The sequence below is a fragment of the Amphibalanus amphitrite genome, unplaced genomic scaffold, assembly GCF_019059575.1.
Source record: "Amphibalanus amphitrite isolate SeventyFive unplaced genomic scaffold, NRLGWU_Aamphi_draft 000072F_arrow, whole genome shotgun sequence".
NCBI lineage: Eukaryota > Metazoa > Arthropoda > Thecostraca > Balanomorpha > Balanidae > Amphibalanus > Amphibalanus amphitrite.
The window spans coordinates 367018-388405 of record NW_024881568.1 but is presented as its reverse complement, the minus strand read 5'-3'; the positions used below and the strand labels follow the sequence as shown (position 1 = coordinate 388405).

At 48.3% G+C, this 21388-nt stretch overlaps 2 protein-coding genes across 2 annotated transcripts in view; both read left to right on the top strand.

Moving 5' to 3' along the window:
- LOC122379139 overlaps positions 1–5263 on the top strand; it is a 45243-nt gene extending 39980 nt beyond the window's left edge. Inside the window, exon 11 of the mRNA XM_043361085.1 lies at positions 4797–5263. Coding sequence (XP_043217020.1) covers positions 4797–5042 — 246 coding nt within the window. The 3' untranslated portion in view covers positions 5043–5263. The remainder of the gene's footprint in view (positions 1–4796) is intronic.
- Positions 5264–7177: 1914 nt separating this feature from the next.
- Positions 7178–21388, top strand: part of LOC122379142 (potassium channel subfamily T member 2-like) — a 155802-nt gene continuing 141591 nt past the window's right edge. The window contains exon 1 of the mRNA XM_043361089.1: positions 7178–7627. The gene's annotated coding sequence lies outside the window, so the exon portion shown is untranslated. The remainder of the gene's footprint in view (positions 7628–21388) is intronic.

Sequence of the window (21388 nt, the reverse complement as noted above, 5' to 3'; positions counted from 1 at the left end):
TCGTTGCCACCGTGTGTGGCGCCTCCTCTGACGTGACGGGAGGCAGCTGGAACCCAGGGAGCGCCGGCGTCCTGTTCGCTGCCTCGACTAGGGGCGCCTGGGCGGTGAGAGGCGGCTGTTGCCCAGTGTCCGTCTCCATCACGGCGCTGATAGGTTGACACCCATGCATTGTCATCTTGGTGTCCATGGTATCTAGCTGGCACGAATGGTCCATAACGGCGCGGCCTTTCCTCTTCCCAGCCACCGTCACCATGTGTGGCGTTACTTCCGTCGCCGCCGGCAGCGTCCACCGCGCTAGATGTACCGACGCCGTGAGTGCAGTCTCTGTTCGGGGCTCTGGAGCGCTGTGAGGTGACTGCTTCCCGGCGGGTCTCATCTTCGTCCCGGCGTTGGGCGGCCGCCGTCCAGGCAGTGTCACAGTGTTCAATGCCTCTGACCACATCACTGTAACGGCGCGGGGCCGTCGCCTGCCAGTTAGCATTGCCATGTTCAGTTCTTTTTGCAGCACTCCGGGTCGTCTGTGATCTTCCAGATGAGGCCGCAGGACGGCGAAAACGCTGTCCTCGGCGCCCAGTGTTCACAGGGTGAGGTAAAAGGCGCACAACCAGGCCAGTCGGCCAGCTGGACGGGTCCAATATACGATCGGTGTCCTCAGCATCAACCTCAATCTTGAACGCCTTGCTTACAGAGGCAGCAGGACCGCGGCGTGACACCCTTTGGAAATCATGGAGATTGCGAACAACCGTCCAGACCAGACTCCGCACGTCACTGTCAGCAACATCCACACGGAAGCCCTCCAGGATGAACTTCTCCTTCCGAGATTCTTGACGAGGCGGCTCCTGAATCAGAGCCGATGGGGGACCAGAGCCGGTCACCATGCTCTGTCGCCGTGTCGGGCCGCCTGGAGCCGCGGCAGACGTGTCGCTGGTCGGTGCCGCAGTCGGCACTGCTGCTTGACTGTGGTTCGCGGGCTGCGCTGTCCTACGCTCAGACACGGTATGCGTGTTCTGCTGCTCTGGCTCACTGTCTGAATCGCCGACCCGCCAATGCAGGGCACCAGCGATCGCCTCACCCAGGGCACGCAGATCCAAGTTGGCGGCAATCTCGCGGGCGGCGGTGCGGTCAGAGTGAGCCTCTTCAGATACAGCAGTAGCATCATTAGCAGCGGACCTCGCATCGCTGTCATGTCGCCCCGGCTGCACCTGTAATCCAGCGGTGACTGGCCGGCGTGGCTGTGGGCCCTCACGGGCTAGTAGCCCCTCTACAAGGACCTTCAACTGATCAATCGTGTCATCTCTAGCAGCACATTCTCTGCGGAGACCAGTTATTTCCAGTTCCAGCTGTTTCAGACGAGTTTTGTAAGCATCCTGGGTAGCTTGACGAGCGTGAAGCTCCCTAATTTCATTCTCCATTCGCAGCTGGGTGGATATGATCGCCTCGAGTGACGAAGTTATCGCGCTGGGGCACGACATAGCAGAGTCCGAGGGCGCGCTCCGGGTGGGACCGGGGGGTGGCAGGGGATTGCGACCCGCTGGCTTCAGAGTGGCAGCATTAGCACGCTGTGTCAGCATGCCTTGAGCCGCCGAGTAGCCCACACTGTAAAAAAAGTTTAGCACCATAGAGGTACTTTTCAATTGACTAATTTTCAGTACCCTAGCGGTGCTAAGCTAAGCATTTTATTCGTACTTAACTGAGATCTAGTTTAGTATCAAGGTGCTAATATAAGTACCCATATTTGTTTAGCACCCGTGTACTAAATGTAGTACCCTACACCTGCTAGACCAATTTTCAGTACCCTAGCGGTGCTAAACTTTAAAAGGTGCTAAGAATAGCATGCAGTTAGTACCTTCCGTACTCACATATGAACCGTTTTAGCGCTATTGTTACCCCACGACAAGTAGAATAATGCTAACGAAAGCATTGGGGCTGAAAGTAGAATATCTCAGTTCGCAAAAACTGCTTTCTTTAGCAGCACATACTTTCACTAGTTACTGCAAAAAGGACTAATCAATTACCAAAAAGGAAATTGTGTAAGGCCGAAAAGACGTGCAAAAAAGGTTATATCCTAGATAAGTGATAACTACAAGTCTCAATGATTGTGTTTTGCATTCTGCAATATTCCCGTGTAAGTGCATCTTTCAAGCATCCAACACATTATAAAATTAAAAAATAATAATGGAACATTTATTAACACTTCATATCATCTGCATCAAAAACAAATGTAAATATATACACAAACAAACGCACGGGAAATAACGAAAGGTCGCTCATATACCTGCACACTCGCAGTGACCGACGATTAACGCGAGATCGACTGGGGGAGGCGGGGGGGGGGGGTCGTTGAACCGACGTTCCGTTCATGGCCATAAGTTCGACCTCATCCACGACCAGACGGCGTTTAGTGATAGACGGAACCGGAGACCCCGTGTTGTTGTCGTAGTTGTCCTCCATTGTAAGTGGTAGTCGACGGAAGAACTGACCAGGCCCCATGCCTGGAGCAAAAAAAAACTGGATCAGTTCCAAGATTTTTTTTCTGTTGGGAGCTATTTTCGCAAACAACACAACTTTCCTTCAGACCAAGAAGCGCGATTTGCCAAAATCGGAATATGAAGCACTTAAACAATATAAGATAATGTCAAAAGATACAACGTGTCAGACTCACCAAAGTCGATCAACGTCGGTGTCGGTGGCATGTGTCGGTGGCAAATGCTCATGTACCACCCGGCCCCGAAGCACTTCATTTCACTTCACTGCACTGCTGCACTGCACTTCCCTCCACCTCACTGCCTCCCGGAGCAGGGGCACGCACTCCCATGCCACGCACGACGGATTCCACCGATAATAGCTGCTTTAAGCTATCATTCCAGAGCTATCACTCGGTGGCATGTGCCCGGAGCACTTCACTTCACTTCATTTCACTTCATATACCGGAGCACGTGCACACACTCCCACCACGACCAACGGACTCCACTAAAATGGCGCAACACGTGGCCGGAAACAGCTGGCACGCGCATGCGCATATCGCTCTGCGCCGTCAAAAGGTGCTAAAGGGCTGGTGATAAGACTCCCAGAGATTTGTAAAGCAGGGCTTAGCTACTTTCTTTGGCGCCAATTTCAAATTTGTTTCCTCTGTAAGCATGTCCGGTTCTATTGTGATACTAACGTAAGCACCATATTCAGCATTACCAACTTCTAAAACACTTAAAATGGTTCTAATTAGAAATCCAGCTTGAAAGAGCACTCACTGATGGACTGGGTACTAGCAGAAGTAGACGTTAAGCTCAGTAGAAGAATAGGTGATCTAAACTTATAATATTTGATGGGAATGTTAGCTATCATTAGCACAGTATTAGCACCATGCTTCTTTGTAAATACGTCGTAGGGTTCTTTTGACGCTAAAAGGTGCTACGAATAGCAGCCGTTAGTACCCCAAATGCTGAACTTTTTTTACAGTGCAAGGTCCAGCAGTCATCCGCTAGGCCAGCCAAGTTGCCGGTAACACGGCGGCAGAGAGGACGGCCGGCGACAGCCGGGATGACCGCAGACAGCGCAGCATGCAGCAGTTCTCGGAGCTCTCTCAGGTCGGGTTCGTCCATGGATGCCATGATACAGCACACCGCAGCTGGGTCGTAGCGCCCACTGAAAATGCAATCCGACTCAGCGATTAGACGTTTCTTGTCGGCTGACGTCGCACTAGTGGGGATCAGCTGGTCCAGGGTCGGCGCCCTCGCGCTCGTCATCACCCTGTCGTAGGATGCTTTGTCGTCATTCTCGCCGGTATGCGTAGAGTTAGTCGCACTCGTCAGCTGTTCGGGGGTCGCGGTAGGCTGATTGGTGAGAGGAGAGGTAGGACAAAAAATGCTCTTCGGTACAGTTTCTTCAGCGTCCGTAATCGTTGATGCTACGATTTTTGCCTTGCTTATCCTGCTCCGTTTGGTCTTTCTCGCCACAACCCATTTTCCCACTGTTTGATCGTAGCCACTAACCGAGGTGTCAGAGTCTGACATTATTGGCTATAAGGATCTCTCTTCAGAATTAGCACGAGGCTTACTACTAAAAATCTAGAGCAGAACTAACGCGGTGGTGAGTCTAAAATTTCAAAACTGGGTCAAAATAATCAATTTTTTAAAGCCTATAATTCAATTATTTCACCATTCAACTCAAATGCAAATACCACCAAAATATTCTACGTTAAATTAAGATTCGTTTCATGCTTATCTCAAAGTCATTATGCGGGTCCATTACGCCAAAATAGGCAGTAAACTAGAGCACTGCTAAACACGTCTGCTCATTCCAATAAAGTATGTTATGTTTAGGGCAATCAATTAGGGCAATAATAGGGCAATAATAGTTAATAATAGTTAATAATAATGTTATTAATAATATTAATATTGATATATTATATATAATATATATATATATATATTAATATTGATATATTATATATTAATATATAATATTAATATATAATATTAATATTAATATTGCTATTAATAATATTAATAGTTAATAATAGGGCAATAATAATTAGGGCAATAATAGGGCAATCAATCACCCCATATTTAGATGAGATCTAAATTGAAGGGCCTCTCAAATTCAGCCGACACCTCTGGATTTCTATTCACGGTTAGATCCTGTGGATACGTCAATAGTTGTTACACAAAGGACAGTTTAAACACGCATGTGTCAATGCTCCGAGCATCTAGGATGGGAAAATGGTATGTGCGGGCGAGGGTTAATGCGAGGCTGGCGGCAGCCTTGTTACGTTGCCGTAAAATGAACTTGCCTTATTTCAGGAAGCGCTAGTGAACATTCAAGAAGAGAAAAAGGAGCGAAAAGCATCACTGAAGAAGTCAGAAAAAGAGGAAAAGGGCAAAAATAAGCGGCTGTCAACATCGGCGAAATCGACATCGAGCAGGAAGAAGGAAAAGCCTCGAGATCCGGTGATACGGTGTTTCTTTACCATCGAGCTGTACAGAAAACCCCAGCCGGATTCTGACGTCGAACTGGTGACTTACATGCCGATTGATGATCTGTACTAAACTACCAAACTCTCTAATCATTGATGAATTTTTTGCTGAAAGCTTATCGCAGTAGCTCGTATCTAAAGAGTGTCTGTAAAGAGACACAGCTACCTCAGTTTATCCTCTCCCTCAGTCATCAGTCATTAGCGGCAGAAACTATATGTACCTACAAAACTCAAACCATTGAGCAATATTAGCATTACACACATACCTGACGGATAAATATTTGTTTGCAGTTACACGAATAAACCTTTGCTTAGCAAACGGCAAGTCGATCGCGCGAGATAGCCTTCGGTCTACGATCAGCCGAGTTCATGACTTCGCGCCTGTGAGAATTGATATCCGAGAACATTAATGGGAAATACCATTTTGGGGCGATAACTGACTTATCACCACTGAACGATGCGTCCATTTTTGATCCTTCCCATCCTGGAACTGTTCTATTAACGCGTCATCCTCCGAATTCCATCATTTTTAATGGTGAGCGTGATCTGTAATCGTACGTGACTCACGCGCTAAGCACCCAACAGCCGCCGGCGCGGCGGTGGCCGCCGCTCGGCGTGGGTCACCGGACAGGGGACGAGTCGCGACATGCAACCGGGCTGGCAGTCTGAGGGCGGCAGCAACAGCGCGGGAGGCGACCCGGCGGCCGGCGGCCCCGTATTGGGGTCACCAGCGGGACGCGCTTCATTACGACTCAGCAGGGGGCGAAGGCGCGCCCCCGGCGCCGACAACGACGACAAAGGCGGTGGTGGCGGCGGCCGCGTGAGACACGGTACCTGGCTCAGGGTGTCGTGGACGCGCCGTCATCGACCCACGGCCGTCACCGACCGGGCTCAGTGGGCGCGGGGCGCGGTGCGGATTGTGAATTGTGAGACGGCCGAACGGGGACAGAAACATTGCGACGGTGGAGGGGAGGGGAGGGGACGGACAGCAAGTACGATCACTGGGAGGAAAAAGAAACCAACTGATCTCTAATGGTGTTCTTAGCAATTAGCTGAAAGCTGAAATCGTTACTGAATCTCAGAGATCAGGGTAGACGGTAATGCGTTTTAGAGAAGTTATCTGTTGCTATGCATGCATAATAACAGAAGAATACAGTTCTTCGAATGGGTTTAGTGTGTTCCGGAGAATTTATGTAGCTTAGGAGGTGCTGTCTCTTGCTGACACAGCTTACTAAATGAGAGCTTAGCGTTGGATGTGATTATAAGCTGACAGTTAAGTAGTTCTTGCCATTACTGAGAAATGAATTAACATGATGCGACTGTTTCGGCAATATGCAGGTGAAGGTAAAGTCATACAACGTGAAAGTCAGGTGAATCCACGCGGTTCCCATATGCACATTTCAAATTAGCTGTTAGACCCTGATTTTGGTTCTAGCGCATCGGAACCATTGCATTACAAATTTGCAATGAAAAATCGTTTACCGGAAATGTTGAAAGTTCATAATTTTTCAATATTGCTTCGATAATATTTTGGGTGTTACTACACACAAACTAGACCATTTGATTAGTTTTGTGAGTGAAAGGTCACATTTCTGGCACATGATTCATACTCCTGCATCCTAGCCCCATCTTGTATTTGACCCCATATCGCAGGAATTCCCGCGCGGGCTTGTTTGGTGATATCTCCCTGGTCTGTCATACAAATGGCTGCCGACAGCGGGTGCATTTATTGGTTTCAGCACAGTCAGCATCACGATCAGCTGCAGTCTGAGCCATTGTCCCCGTCATTCTCCCTCATTGTCGTTCCCGTGCCATCCCTGCCATCCCTTACACCTCTTCCCTATCTCCTCTTCCTTCTCTCATGCGTGTCTCTTTATCAGGCTACGCACATGCCTGCGTGCTGCGTGCCAGTCCCTGGAACGCTATTTGCTGCGGCGCCGTGGATATTTTCTGCCAGTAAACAATAGGTGCCGCTCGCTGTGCGCTGTGCGTTCTGCGCCGCTATAGGCATATCGGCTGTCTCGCCGACCGACCCACCCGACCCGACCCGGCGCCCGCAGGCAGGTGTCTACCGCCCCCCCCCCCCTCCCTCACCCGCCCTCCCCCAGGCCGAGCGGCCGGCGCGGCGGCGAGTCTGTGCCCTGCGGCGGCCCGGGTCGGCCGGCAGTGCCCCAGGCAGTGTAGTCGGAGCGGCCGCTGGGAGGGCGCACACCGCGCTCGGTGGAAGACCTGCTCCCGGTGTTGTTCCTGCATACGTGACTGGGAGTGTGAGACAGGTTTTTTCGACGTGCAGTTTTATCAGTGAGGGTCAGCGAACAACCGACACTCGTTCTTGTGGTGAGGGCTGCCGGAATGTGTGATACCTATTCCCAAGTGTCAGCAGAGGGACTGACAAGAGCCGACAGTAGCGTGCGCGGCATTTCGTCGGGGTCGGGTGTGGTCACCGCTGTCTGAATTAGGTGGTCGTGAGACGTGTGAGCGGTAAAGGTGACGTGACGGTGACGTGACGGTGACAGTGACAGTGACGTGCCGGTGACAGTGACGGTGCATGATGCCGGTGACAGCAGTCAGGCAGCGGCGGAGCGCGCGTGACGGCCGCCTGTCAGCCGCTCAGTAAAGCTGTCATCCCGGCGCAGCAGTGTCACGGAGCTTGGCAGGGTGAGTTTGGGGGGGGGGGGGGGCATCCCTGGGGCATACCAGTGGGGGTGAGTGCTGTGTGGAAATCAATAGCGTGACATCGACTCCGCTAGGCATAACTCGCATTCCTCATTATAGTTACTTTGCTAGCAGAAGGTCAACACATGTGTGACAACAGTGTCAACACAACATCAACTCTGGAAAAATAACTATGATTTGTGGATGTTGCCAAAAACCTTTTGCACCAATGGCTAGATTCTGTTGCACAAAACACGCACTCCAAGACTCAGCCGTGAATATTTACCTATAAATTCTACCAGGCACCTGAAGTTTTACCGTTTTTCTTATGAGATGGTGCATCATAATTTACAATCGTAGGGTAGCTAACTACGAAAAAAGTTTGCCGATTTACCAAGCTAGGTAAATCTTGAGTAAAGGATTTACTCAAGCTAGGTATTTTTTCAATATCCTTTTATACATTTTCATACAAGAGCCCCTTTTCCGAATTAACCCGCGCCCTGGCGGGGTCCGGTTATAACGCGAGGTGTGGGGGGTGGGTGCTATTTTTTGCCCCCCCCCCCTCGTATCTCCGAAACTACTGGACGGATCCGCAAAATTCAAACGGCGTTCGAAAGCCCAGTCAAATTGGTCGAGGAAAATCCAATTTCATTGACCTCGGGGTCACCGATGACGTCACAGGTCAGGTCAAAGATAAAATGTTTTGCCGGTCACGGGTCTTCTAGAGAATGCGCTATAACATCGAGTAAAACGCATTTTATCGAAAATAAGCGCTGATCTGATTCAGCGCTGATTTAAAAAAGGGTCGAAAACGGCAGAACATGGCGTCACTCTGACGTCATTTGTGGCCAACCTAACGCCTTTGGAAAAAAATTGGTCTCAATGTGTACAATTGATGCAGCGGGAGGGTACTGAAAGTTTGGTGACGATCGGCGCAGCGGCTCTGGAGAATGGAGATGTATCAAAAAGTCTGAAGGGGGGAATAGCCCCCCACAAGGGCACGGGTTAAATCTGCTCCCACATAATGCGATGAACTTTGACTCTGGCACATGTGTGGAAAGCAGACCTCCCTCTTTCTCACTTGACTGCGTTCTGATGTGTAGTGTGCATTTGGTGTGTATGGCTGCAGTTTTCCATGGCTGTGTCTCACGGCTTTCTGCGACGCGCTGCTCGCCCTCCTTTCCTCTCCCTTCTGCAGTCCCGTCCCCTAATTACCCTCGCCCACCAGATCAGCCTCGTCTCTAGCACCACTCCGCTCAGCTCGTATGTGAACAGACACGACGATATGCAGCGAATTCAGTCTACTGACTTGCAATAGATATTTGCGACTGCATGATGCAATGTAGACATAAATCATACAAAAGTAGCCGTTTGCTTGCTGAAGAACGTGAAATTTGTAACATCAGTAAGAATATCGAAGGTGCCATGCTTTGCAATCAATAAAAGACCCCGAGAGTTCAATGATATAGGATACCAAAGGAAAAGCAAGGAATCTTGAAATGCTAATCGAAAATCCTTATCGAGATAAGACACTGCAGCCAATTCCAACAGAATTTCGTTGGTTGTTAGCAGATGTTTAAGGTCTTTGGGTTTTCTAGAATCTAGAATTGGACTCATTTTAGGAAAAGCAAACCCCAAGTCGCCGAGGTACTCCCGGAAAATGTCACCATTATGCCTTTACATATGGCTTGCGTGGATGTTCGTAAAGGCTTGGCTTTTATTCGTGCGGGTGTGTGTTGGTGAGCGCACCTTTGGATCGTTTTCTTTTTTAAATATAATAAATGATGTTTTATCCGTCATTAGCATACCCATGGACTGGGCAAAGCAAAATTAGATCTGACATTGAATTGAAATGCTTTCCACAGGTCTTTTGTAAGACACAAAGCCCATGTAATATTTGAAACATGGCGCTTTATATCCTGACCGGCCCTCATAAATAATTATATTGTAATTCTGACACCGTTTACATCAGCACTCGGGTGACGAATGTGCGGCTGGTGCAGGCTGCGGCTGTCACCCTGTCGCGGTATAACTCATCTTATCAGGGCGCTATGAAGGGCGGCTGCGGCGCACAGTGGGCGCCGGTGGATCCATCACTGTAATGGACGCCCGGACCCGGGGGCGGGTCACTGGGTCGGTCCCACACATACACAGCGCAGTCCCACCGGGACCGTGCAGACGGCCGTGTGGCAAGACCGGGTCCTCCTTATGGCCCTTACGACACCTCAGGCGCAAAGTTGTCGAAAAGATATGGCAACATGAAGACGCGGATGAGGCCACCAAAGTGCGCCTGCAATTTTAATCTTATTGGTTTGAGAGCCTCAACTGCGCCCTTCAAAATCCAGGCTTCAAGCCTTCTGACAGCTTCCAATAAATTAATATCTTATTCGGGCAGGACATGGCCTGTGCGTGTTCACTGTTCATGCTGCTTAATTGATGGCATTGACCGCGCGTTACTTTTTCAGCAACTGTTCCGCTGTTTCAGAACTGGTGTAAGTAAGTAGGTATACAGTGCACGACGCACAGCGGACCAGACCCAGCTAGATTTAGCGCTGTAGTCGATATCTGGAAAGATTTTCGCGAATTTGCTGAAGTGAATTCTACGCTGGTATTTCCTGTACATACCTGCCCGAAATTTATATAATAAACTGCATGCCGCGTAAAGCTGCGCATCGAATGCTATGCGCTTTGTTCGGATGAGGTCAACTTAGGGGTTGACCTCAGGTGAGGGTCAGGTGAGCCACACGGGTCACAAAGTTGGTCGAAGAAAGTCATGCCGCACACCATTCGATTCGGCAGTTTTTTTCCGACTGAGACTGACCAGGCTCTGGAGGGGTGTGCTAATTACGTGCAGCTGACTGATCGATCCCACCGCGCGACTATCAGTCGCTGCACCGAGCCCACCCGACGCTGGAATGGCATGGAATGAAATGGAATGGTGTGCAGTTGCACTGTACTCATGTATTCTGCAGTCGGTGAAAGGCTTTTAATGCTGCAGACTGCTGGACATGACACTTTAATGTGGTGACACCACGTTTGTAGCCAGGCTGTGATGGGCGTGTTTTATTTGCTGAGAGTTGACACCCTTCAAAACATTGTTTGTGGTTAACTTTGGGTAAATGATGGAGGATGAACTTAAAAGATTGCACTTCAAGTGCTATCGGAGTTTCTAAAAACATCCTTAGCATTTTTCAATGATGATTCAGATGCAATATCATTTAGAGAAAATGTACCGTAGGGCTAATACCATTGCATTGGATTTCTCGAAATGAACGGTGCGAAACACTACAATGATGCACTCTATTATTGCACCAAGCTCCGACAGGACTGACCTGTGTCTTACAACATTAAATCTCGAGCAGCTTTATCAGCAATAGGACATAGGTCTATTCGAGAATCATCCACGCATTATTCAAGCTTCTCCCCGAGAACGGTCTGAGCCCACCACCGGGACTTAACGACGTTGTTAGCGAGGAGCATTTTAGGTGAATTACATGCAATGGACGTTGGCATAATAGCAAAAAACGTGCGCTTCTGATCTTAACATACATTATTCTCGAGTCCCTGTCCCAGCAGTAATAAATGCGCTGGGAGTAATAAGTACGCTGTCCCAGCAGTAATAAATACACATAGGTATACCTATGCCTGTTGTGTGCTTACCATAATCATATACTTAACATTTTTTTTTGCCGCTGTTGCCTGTCGGCAGGACGGGGCCGCTCGTTTCGATAAGGGTCTGGTCATGACCCCATTATAGGTCGGTGCGATGACGGCGCTGGTCGGCCGCGCGAGCCCTCCTCTCCCGGATGTATGGCCCGTGAGATAGGACTTAGGAGAGCCCAGCAGAGCGGCGTTCAGCCAAGGGTTCACAATTCACATGGCATAGGGTGCAGTGGCTGACAGGCCAAGGTATCGGACCTGGCCTATGTATTTGCCTATTCGTAGGTCTCGAAATAATAATGTCACTGTATTCAAATCCAACCGATGCAGTTTGCGTATTATGGCCACCAAATTTTAATGTAACAAGCCACGCTCACTTTGAGGTTCGTCTTCGAACATCAATTTGGCACCATTTTAACTATGAAAATCCGCCGTAAGCTCGGCGTTACCCCGGATGCCGTATCGGTGAAGCCATCAATAGCTGACGGACAGATGAATTGGCGGCTGCTCACCAGTCGAGGCTCTGGGGCGGCGACGGCTCGTGATCGATCGCTCTGTTTGGCCGTGCGCTGAGGCGTTTTCGGCGCACCAGAGACGTGGCGCGGCGCCGCAGTCTGCCGTCAAACCGGCGTGTCGGCGCCAGTCGAGGGTAAACACGCCGCCCAAGTCGAATCAGCCGCAGCGACCGTTATTGCCGCCATGTTCCATCCGATTAGTATTGGCTTCAAATTAATATATTGGGACCGGCTGGTATCGACTAATTGCGGGGATTAACTGATTGTTACGTCAATAATGGTGTTTGTTAACTAAGGGATATGCACTCATGTTGCACTCATGAAAATAGGTACCAAATTCATTCGCCTTGAAATACCAAATACCAAGTTGGTATCGGTTTGGTATTGGTATACCAAAAAGTTGGTATCCGATCGACATCTCTAGTGTGCGCCGTTACGAGATACAGTTATTGACACCCGATTATAAGGTCTTAGGTCAACCGGTGACATCTTACGTCAGGTCAAGTGCCAAAGTTATGGGTTCAGTTTTTGATGAATAACTTGGCTAAAAGAGGCCGCAAAGCCGCGATTTTGACATCATCGTGTTCGCCTTGTTGAGACTTGTCGAATGATATACTTTTTGTTGGGGTTGAACTCAGGTCACGGTCAGGCCTGGGCTTACAGGTCACGAAGTTTGTCGAATGAGGTCATGTCGCATATCTTTTAATTTGGCAGGTCTTCTTAAGTCCATTGGTGGCTCTCCCGACTCGCTAGTTCAATTGGATCGGGAGTTATTGACGAAAAACTAATATGACCCTAGTGACGTCATTAACAATTCAAAAGTGACGCATCAAACTTGCAAAGAGTGCATGAAATCACGATTCGATATGCTTGGGGTTGGGATAGCTTAAGATCTTTCCCGGCGGCGTATTTGGAATTTCCGACCTCGACGAGCGTCTGTGGTAGAAAACCACCACTTTGGTAGGGGAAACTACTGCTGTCTGCTACCGTTTGCACTGCATGTCTCGCTGTAGTTGCGACCGATTGCGACATCTATGCAAGTCAGCAAGGGTACGTACCTTAGCGATATACGTACTTTATAATTTACGTACTTCTTCGATGCGTATTTTCTTCTTTGACGTACTTTTGTCTAGGTATACGTACTTTGTGCTGTACGTACCTACCTCTGCGATACGCCTACTTCTGTCCTTGACGTACTTATGCCATACGTACTTTATACTCGACGTACTTTTGCGATACGTACTTTTGCCCTTGACGTACTCTTGTCCATACGTACTTTATGCTGTACGCACTTTTACGATTGGCTTCAAATTAATATATTGGGACCGGCTGGTATCGACTAATTGCGGGGATTAACTGATTGTTACGTCAATAATGGTGTTTGTTAACTAAGGGATATGAGAAAATTTTAGATACGCTTAGCTAACTATTGCGATTAGATATGTTCGACAGAGGGGGAGGGGGGCACGGGCATTTTTATTGAATTAGCATGTCGCGGTTTTTATTTTCACGGAAATCTACAATGCCGCATTTTTTAGATTTATGGGGAAGCTGGAAGAAGTGAATTGGCTGCTTTAGGTATTTGCTAGTGATGATACGTTCTACCTACTTATCTGCAACATTGACTTAGTTATTTAGTTTTAGTCTATTTTTGCTTTTATAACATATTTCTTAGGGAACGACTTAGTACTTACTTCAGTGCATTCTCTGTAGGAAGAGTAGGTTGTATGTAGAGTAGTTATAACGTAGTAAGGTCGCTGGGAGTGGTGTGGGTGAAGGGTTGCTCCAACGCCGAGCAATATCTGGTCAGCATTTCTTCATTCATTCATTCAGCATCGATCCGTGTATCCGTGTATCTTGTCTGTTATGTTCGAGGGATGTTTACAATGGGCCGGCATGAATTACCACAGCGGCTGCTACTGGCAATCGCAGAAAAACAACTCCCTGGGGAACGCACTACACAGCTAGTGTCCGAAACAAGGGCCATCGAACGTCACAGCTCTGGTGCTCACAATATCAATCAGAAGCCGATTTTTTTTAGGAAAGCAATTTCCTGTCAGATCCACCAGAGAACCTATCAAGGTAGAGTATACTCATTGTTCAAAGTAAACCAAAGGCGTCTACTCGAAATCCATGCATAACTCTGTTAGATGTTTAAAATAGGCCGTGGACAAGCATTGCGTTTTTTTTTCGCTAAACAACGAAAATAAGGAAGTTCTAGCTCCTAGGTCTATATTTTTCTGAAACTCCGGTCATTGTCTTGACCTTGAAGGAGAACAAATGACATAGGATCTAAAAACTGGATACCATCAGTTTCTTCTCGTCACTAGCGGCACGCTAGTTTTCCCAAGAGATTTCAGCTCAGTCAGGTGCGGAGCGGCTGGAGCATGTCCAACTGATCCCCTTTGCGTTAGCTGTAAACGGTCGAATACGGTGAGGGTCAAAGTATGTTGCACTCATGATTCCTACTCATGGGTACATACCAATCCGTTATGAAGCATACCACAAAGAGCATGACTGTGCTCTTTGTATTCTTAGTTTGTACAAATCACCTGCCAGGCTGCCTGTTGCTGTATCACGCTGCCAGCCGTGCTTAACCCTCGCCCTGGCAGGGCATTTTTCATAACACGGCCTGGCAGGGGGGGGGGGGTCGATGCGACCCCCCCCCTCGCGATTGGCTCCTATGGCACCTAGAAACACCAAATTTGGTAGGTAGGTGGGCCCTCTGGAGTTCTCGCCCCTGTGCAAATTTGGTTGCTCTAGGTCAATATTTAGGGGGGTTTTGGGGGGTATAAATGCAAAAATTTCGCTAAAAACAGGTCAAAAGTTTTTCGCTTATAACTTTTGATCTAATTAAGATAGAGCAAAAAGAAAAGCACCAGTGAACTCAGCACGTCAAGGCGCGTCGAATGATATACTTTATAGCTTGCTTAAGTGTACTTAAAGTTTTTCTTAAATTTTAAGTAAACTTAAATTAATAAATTAAGTTAAAGTTAACCAAATTGCATCATATCGCATATCATTCGATTCGGCTGATCACCAGGAACACAATGATACCATTTTTAAGCTCTAGCGTCATTATGTGCCAAGTTATTGGCAAAAACGTCATTTGACCTCAGTTGACCTCATTTGACCTGACCCATGGATAAGTACACCAAACAAAGAAACACCAAGTGACCTGCTGTTCAGTACTGTGGTTTCAAAGCACAAAAGTGATAGAACAAAGCGGATATCTCCAGTATTTTCCGAATTTAGTATTTTCCCATAGGCTTAACATTACGACGTAATGACCTCTAACTGACCTCAGGTCAGTGACCTCAAAAAACCCGAACTATATGCTATACAACTCGGTGAACTTAGCACATCCTGAAAGTTTGAAGGAAATCAGTGCAAAACTGTGAGTTGGACAGGTGCAAAAAGAAAATTGAAATTTGACCATGACCTTGTACCGGTTTTTCTGACCTGGTGACCTGACCCAAGGTCACCCGGACCTGAAATTTTCAGGTCATATGTAAAAAGGTTGCCCCATAGGCTGTGCCAAATTTGGCGGCGCTGCGCGCCGCCGTTTTCACGCTATCTCCGAAAAACCTTAGGGGGGGGTCGCATCGACCCCCCCTGCCAGGGCGAGGGTTAACCCTCGCCCGTAAACGGCGATCTGCCACCTTCGCCCATGCAGGGGGGGGGGGGTTGGTGCGACCCCCCCCCTTGGCGTTTGAAAACGGAGCGTCGTAGAGCTTAGCGGAAAAGACCAACGGATTGCTCTCGCCGAGATCTCGCGATTGGTGGTATATTTTTTGGTCCTAGGTCAACATTTGACCTACTTTTGACCGGTCAAAGGTCAAATTTTCGGAAAAAAGACTTTTTTCAACTTTCCGCGGCGATTGCGGCAAAACGGTGGGAGATATCGACTTGAAACCTTCACTATCGTGTTCCTTGATCAATTCTCTATCGTTTGGTATGTATTTCGTTTCCCTAGCTCTAAAAATGGCGCGTTGGGAGCGCCGGAAGTCGGCAAGGTCACAGTCGGCGGCAGAAATTCGAAAAATCAAAATTTAAATTTTTGAAATCTGATTGTATTTTTGGATTTGGGAGGTCCATTTGCTCCCTAAAGAAGCTAATATTGCTGCATATTCCCATTGAGGTGACAAGAATTAGCAAAATAGTGGTTCGGGTGCTTTTCAAAAATAGCACCGGACGCTGTTCCTCTTGTGACGTCATAGCTCCGTGACCTGACCTGACCCGGTCAAGTTTCTTATACCATATGATAGCCAATACTTGCCCCAACATGCATGGGAAGTTTCATCACGATCCATCAACCGATGTCCGTACCACCGGCAGGAAACCTCGGGCGTTGGCACTCAGTTTGTGAAAATCCGGCCGGAGGCTGTTCCCTTTGTGACGTCATAACTCCGTGACCTGACATGACCCGGTCAAATTTTTTTTTATCAAAAGATGCGCAAGGTTTGCCCCATAAGGTACCCAAAATTTGGCGGCGCTGCGCGCCGCCGTTTTTGCACTATTTCCGAAAAACCTCAGGGGGGGGGGGTTGCACCAACCCCCCCCTACATGGGCGAGGGTTAACATGCACGGAATGTTCCTGGACCTCCGCTAATTGGCGGCGCGCCCTCGGCCATTAGCGGACCAATCGATATTCGGGCGGACCGAGCTCCAGGGGCGTCGGTGACCGACGGACCGAGAGCCAGGGGCGCCGGTCAGCACGCCAGTGACAAAAATGTGCTTTTGAGGGTCCGGAGAGCTAGAAGGGACAAAACTCGGTTCAAGACCCACAACCGTGCAACCGTGGACCCGCAGTCTGTCTGTTCTTCGTGCTGTAGATACCACTGACCTGATCCAAAATGCACTTCTCAATTTTAAGTTAGCTTGATACCGTAACCTAATATTTTATTTATTTACCTCATTTTATTGGATATGGATTTTGTTACAAATTCCCATTAATGCTGTAAAATTGGTCTACCCCCATTGTTATGCCCGTGTGCAACTCAATAAACTGAGCCGTACCACAGTGTGCCAGCCGGGCCCGCGGCACGACTCCAGTCCCCGTCATTAGGCGGATCTGCCGCTCTGAATCCACTGTTACACAATGCACAGACTCCAGGCTCCTCTGCCCCGCCCACGTGCGCTCCGTGGCCGCGGAGTCGGAGCGGCTCCAATCTCCGGGGAGACGGCTCCGGAGAGGTCGGCTCTACCGACCTCGCCCGTCGGTATAGAGGCCGACTCCGCCGCCGGCAATAGCAGCGCTCCTCCTCTGGGAGGCGTGCTCCGATCCTCTAACCTCTGTCTGCCAGAGAGATTAAAATGTACCCGCCACTGAGCTACAGACAATCCAACGGAGATCACAGACCGCGCTGGTTCAGTATTGGATTGTCCCTCTCGTGCCGCAGGCCATTTTTAAACGAAGACGTCGTAACTTTCCAATAAGATTGACTCCAACAACCCAAACACACATTGAATTGCGACCTTCCGACTTTTTTGTCATTTGTTCGGTTCTCTAGCTTGACAAATGTTTCTGGAGTGGCCTTAAGTCTCTCTTGGTGAAGCCATTTCTCTTTGGCGCGTCTTCTGGACAGTGTTCCCTCGGGGCGACGCTGCAGTGAGTGCCGAGTCGCGTCCGACACGCAGTGAATACAGTCGCGTGCGACTCTGTTGTTGTATGGAGCCTCGTTCGACAGGGCTGTCCACACTGTCCGGGCGCGCCGGGTGCACTGTACACACCGCCTTGAATAGCGGCCCGCGCTGCCGTCAGGCTTGTTTGTTCAGCTTTCGTGTCTGTTTCGCACGCTCGTTATTTGACAGCTCAGAGGCTCTACCCCCTCCCCTTCCTACTAAGCCACGCCAGGACCGTCCGTATACCTCCCTAGCGTAAACTATGCAGCGCAGGACAGACAGCAGGACGAGCCGGTAGTACATACGTAGTAACTAGTACTTACACTCTAATGTGACCGAGGGAAGGAATAACTACCGCAGCCGATGGCAATTTGCTAATGCTTTGCATTGTTCGAGCAGTCTGGCTAATGGGTGGCAGCATTTTCAAGTGTCACCTTTACTCAGCTGGAATGCTGAAGCAATGGGAGGACTCATGGTTTTACCGTTGTTGGCTCGACTCATACGGTACAACTAAAGCCGTTTCACATTAAGCCATTACATAACCGATGAGAACTTGTGTCAGGGCGTCAGTTCGCTGCTGAATGCAAACGTGCAACCCTCTGCGGCGGCTCGATTAATGCTAACTTTTCCCTAAAGGCGTTCCAAGAAGAAACAAGTCTCTAAACAATTAAACAATGCTGGGTGAACGCCAACCAATGAAGTGTGCCGTGCACTTTGTGAGTGGATGTCACGAACCTCGCTAACGAACTGTTACCGAACCCTGTTATCGTGTGATTTACGGTGATGTTCCGTTTACACCTCTCTCAAACAGATAGCTGTAGTCAGACCATCCTGCCTGATAAGTTTGGCAGAATGGATAAACAAATTATTGAAATCACCGCAGGAAGACCGGGGCTTAAATGGCCTAGTGATTCTCTTATCTAGAATAAAACACCATTTTCAATAATGATCTTTTTAAAATTGGGCGGAATGTACATGGTTTACTGCTTTGTAATTGTTGAATCGTGTGCTGGAATGATATTGAACGTAGTGCGTGCCTACCTCTATCTAAACCGTTTCTCCATGCTATGTATTTTGTTTCGTGAGTGTAATGTTTCGCGTCTCGTGTACGTATAGTGTATTACATACTGTGTACTGCAGTATAAAGCTCTGCAAAATGTGTTGTCCTTCTCGGTTGGAGAGAGATGGACGAAAGTGTCGTTTTCTCTACACAAACAGTAAACAAAGCACCATTTTTTATGAAAAGCATGCTTTAAATCGGACAGCAACGCACAAGTATAGTTATTGATTACACATAATTACCTATATATAAAGTAAACTAACAGAACTCCCAGGAAATTTGATTTTAGGACTTTTATTGGATTAAGTACCTATACATCTGCAACGTCTAATGTCACTGCTCTGCATCCGCCAACGATCGGTCAACTGCTGTCATTTGGCTTGAGACATTGATCTCCGAGCACCCACCTATCCCATCTGACGACATTGGTCGGCTGCCCGTCTGTCCAGCAAAGAGCTCAGCGTGTCGTTGCCCTCAGGATGTAGGCGACATCTATTTCAGTTGTCCACCTGGCCCAGCCATCCAATAGGAGCTAGATGTCAGCACCAGCGTATGCTCCTCGACCAGCATGAGCGTCGCTCTTAAGCCCCGGTCCCACTAGGCGATGCGACCACTTACGACCGCCCACGATCGGTGGTCGGCAAAAGGTTGTCGCAATTCTTCAAGAGCTCGTACGATTGGATGTTGATATGAACGACTTGTCTTCAGACGTCGCGAGGTCATTTTGGTCGCCAAGAGGTTTTTGATGATGCACTAAAAACCTCCTGGCGACCGATTTGGTCGCAAAGAGTTCGCGAGAAACCGCAACAAGTATTTCATTGTTCGCTAGTAGGAGGGCGAGTATCGCACGACAGGTTTCGGTGGTCGCGGGCCTAGTCGGGAGCGGTCGGCGGTCGTATGCAAGTCGCCGATAATCGCACGACGTTCTTCCCAACATCAGCAACCAGTCGCGAGACCACCAAGCTTCGATCGCCGAGCAATCGCACGATGGTGGCCGATTGCACGGCACTAGTCGGAAATTAGTCGACGACAGTGGTACGAACATCTCAGATCTCATACCGACCCTTATCACACGGCCGCGAACATATGTAGTGCTCTCACTTGAGATCAGCCGTAGACGATGAAGGGGATGCGTAAAAAAAATCGTCCATTTTCAGTAGATTTTCAAATAAAAACAGCGCAATAAGAAATAAGAAATGATGCACCGCCTACTATATAGTGCCTCTCACGAGTCAGAGGTGGGATCCGACCCAAAAATACCGACCATTCCAGGCGGCCCAGCTCCAGAACACGAGGGACACGACACGGAATGTGAACAAGAAAAAGAAAATTGTTGAACAGTTGACTCTGGAAAAGAACGAGATCTTAACCATCGCCGGACATATTGGCTTTCTTCTACGCGCCGGCGAAGGGGGGGGGGGGGCGGGTACGACCCCCCTTCCCGTTTCGCCTATGATGGAGCTAGCGCGTCTCAGGAAAAACAAGCGTGTGCGCTAGTGATGTCAATTACGGAAAATTGTGATACCGATACCAAACCAAATACCAACAATACCTACCCATCGAAAAATACCGAAACCGAACCGACATGTAAATATGAGGGATATACCAAGTTTTTACCAAATTATCAGCCTCTGTTACATTAGTGAGGATTCATAATACCAACAAAATAGGTACCAAATTCATTCGCCTTGAAATACCAAATACCAAGTTGGTATCGGTTTGGTATTGGTATACCAAAAAGTTGGTATCCGATCGACATCTCTAGTGTGCGCCGTTACGAGATACAGTTATTGACACCCGATTATAAGGTCTTAGGTCAACCGGTGACATCTTACGTCAGGTCAAGTGCCAAAGTTATGGGTTCAGTTTTTGATGAATAACTTGGCTAAAAGAGGCCGCAAAGCCGCGATTTTGACATCATCGTGTTCGCCTTGTTGAGACTTGTCGAATGATATACTTTTTGTTGGGGTTGAACTCAGGTCACGGTCAGGCCTGGGCTTACAGGTCACGAAGTTTGTCGAATGAGGTCATGTCGCATATCTTTTAATTTGGCAGGTCTTCTTAAGTCCATTGGTGGCTCTCCCGACTCGCTAGTTCAATTGGATCGGGAGTTATTGACGAAAAACTAATATGACCCTAGTGACGTCATTAACAATTCAAAAGTGACGCATCAAACTTGCAAAGAGTGCATGAAATCACGATTCGATATGCTTGGGGTTGGGATAGCTTAAGATCTTTCCCGGCGGCGTATTTGGAATTTCCGACCTCGACGAGCGTCTGTGGTAGAAAACCACCACTTTGGTAGGGGAAACTACTGCTGTCTGCTACCGTTTGCACTGCATGTCTCGCTGTAGTTGCGACCGATTGCGACATCTATGCAAGTCAGCAAGGGTACGTACCTTAGCGATATACGTACTTTATAATTTACGTACTTCTTCGATGCGTATTTTCTTCTTTGACGTACTTTTGTCTAGGTATACGTACTTTGTGCTGTACGTACCTACCTCTGCGATACGCCTACTTCTGTCCTTGACGTACTTATGCCATACGTACTTTATACTCGACGTACTTTTGCGATACGTACTTTTGCCCTTGACGTACTCTTGTCCATACGTACTTTATGCTGTACGCACTTTTACGATATGTGCTTTTGTCCTTGACGTACTTTTGTCCATGCGTACTTAATAATGCACCACGTACTTCTTCGATACGTACTTTTGTCCTTGACGTACTTTTATCCATTCGTGCTTTATACTGTATGTACTTTTGCCATGCGTACTTTTGTCCTTGACGTAGTTTTGTCCATGCGTACTTTATATACTGTACGAACATTTGCGATACGTACTTTTGTCCTACCTGCCACTTGCCAGGGGCGTCGCCACAGATTTTCGACAGGGGGGACGG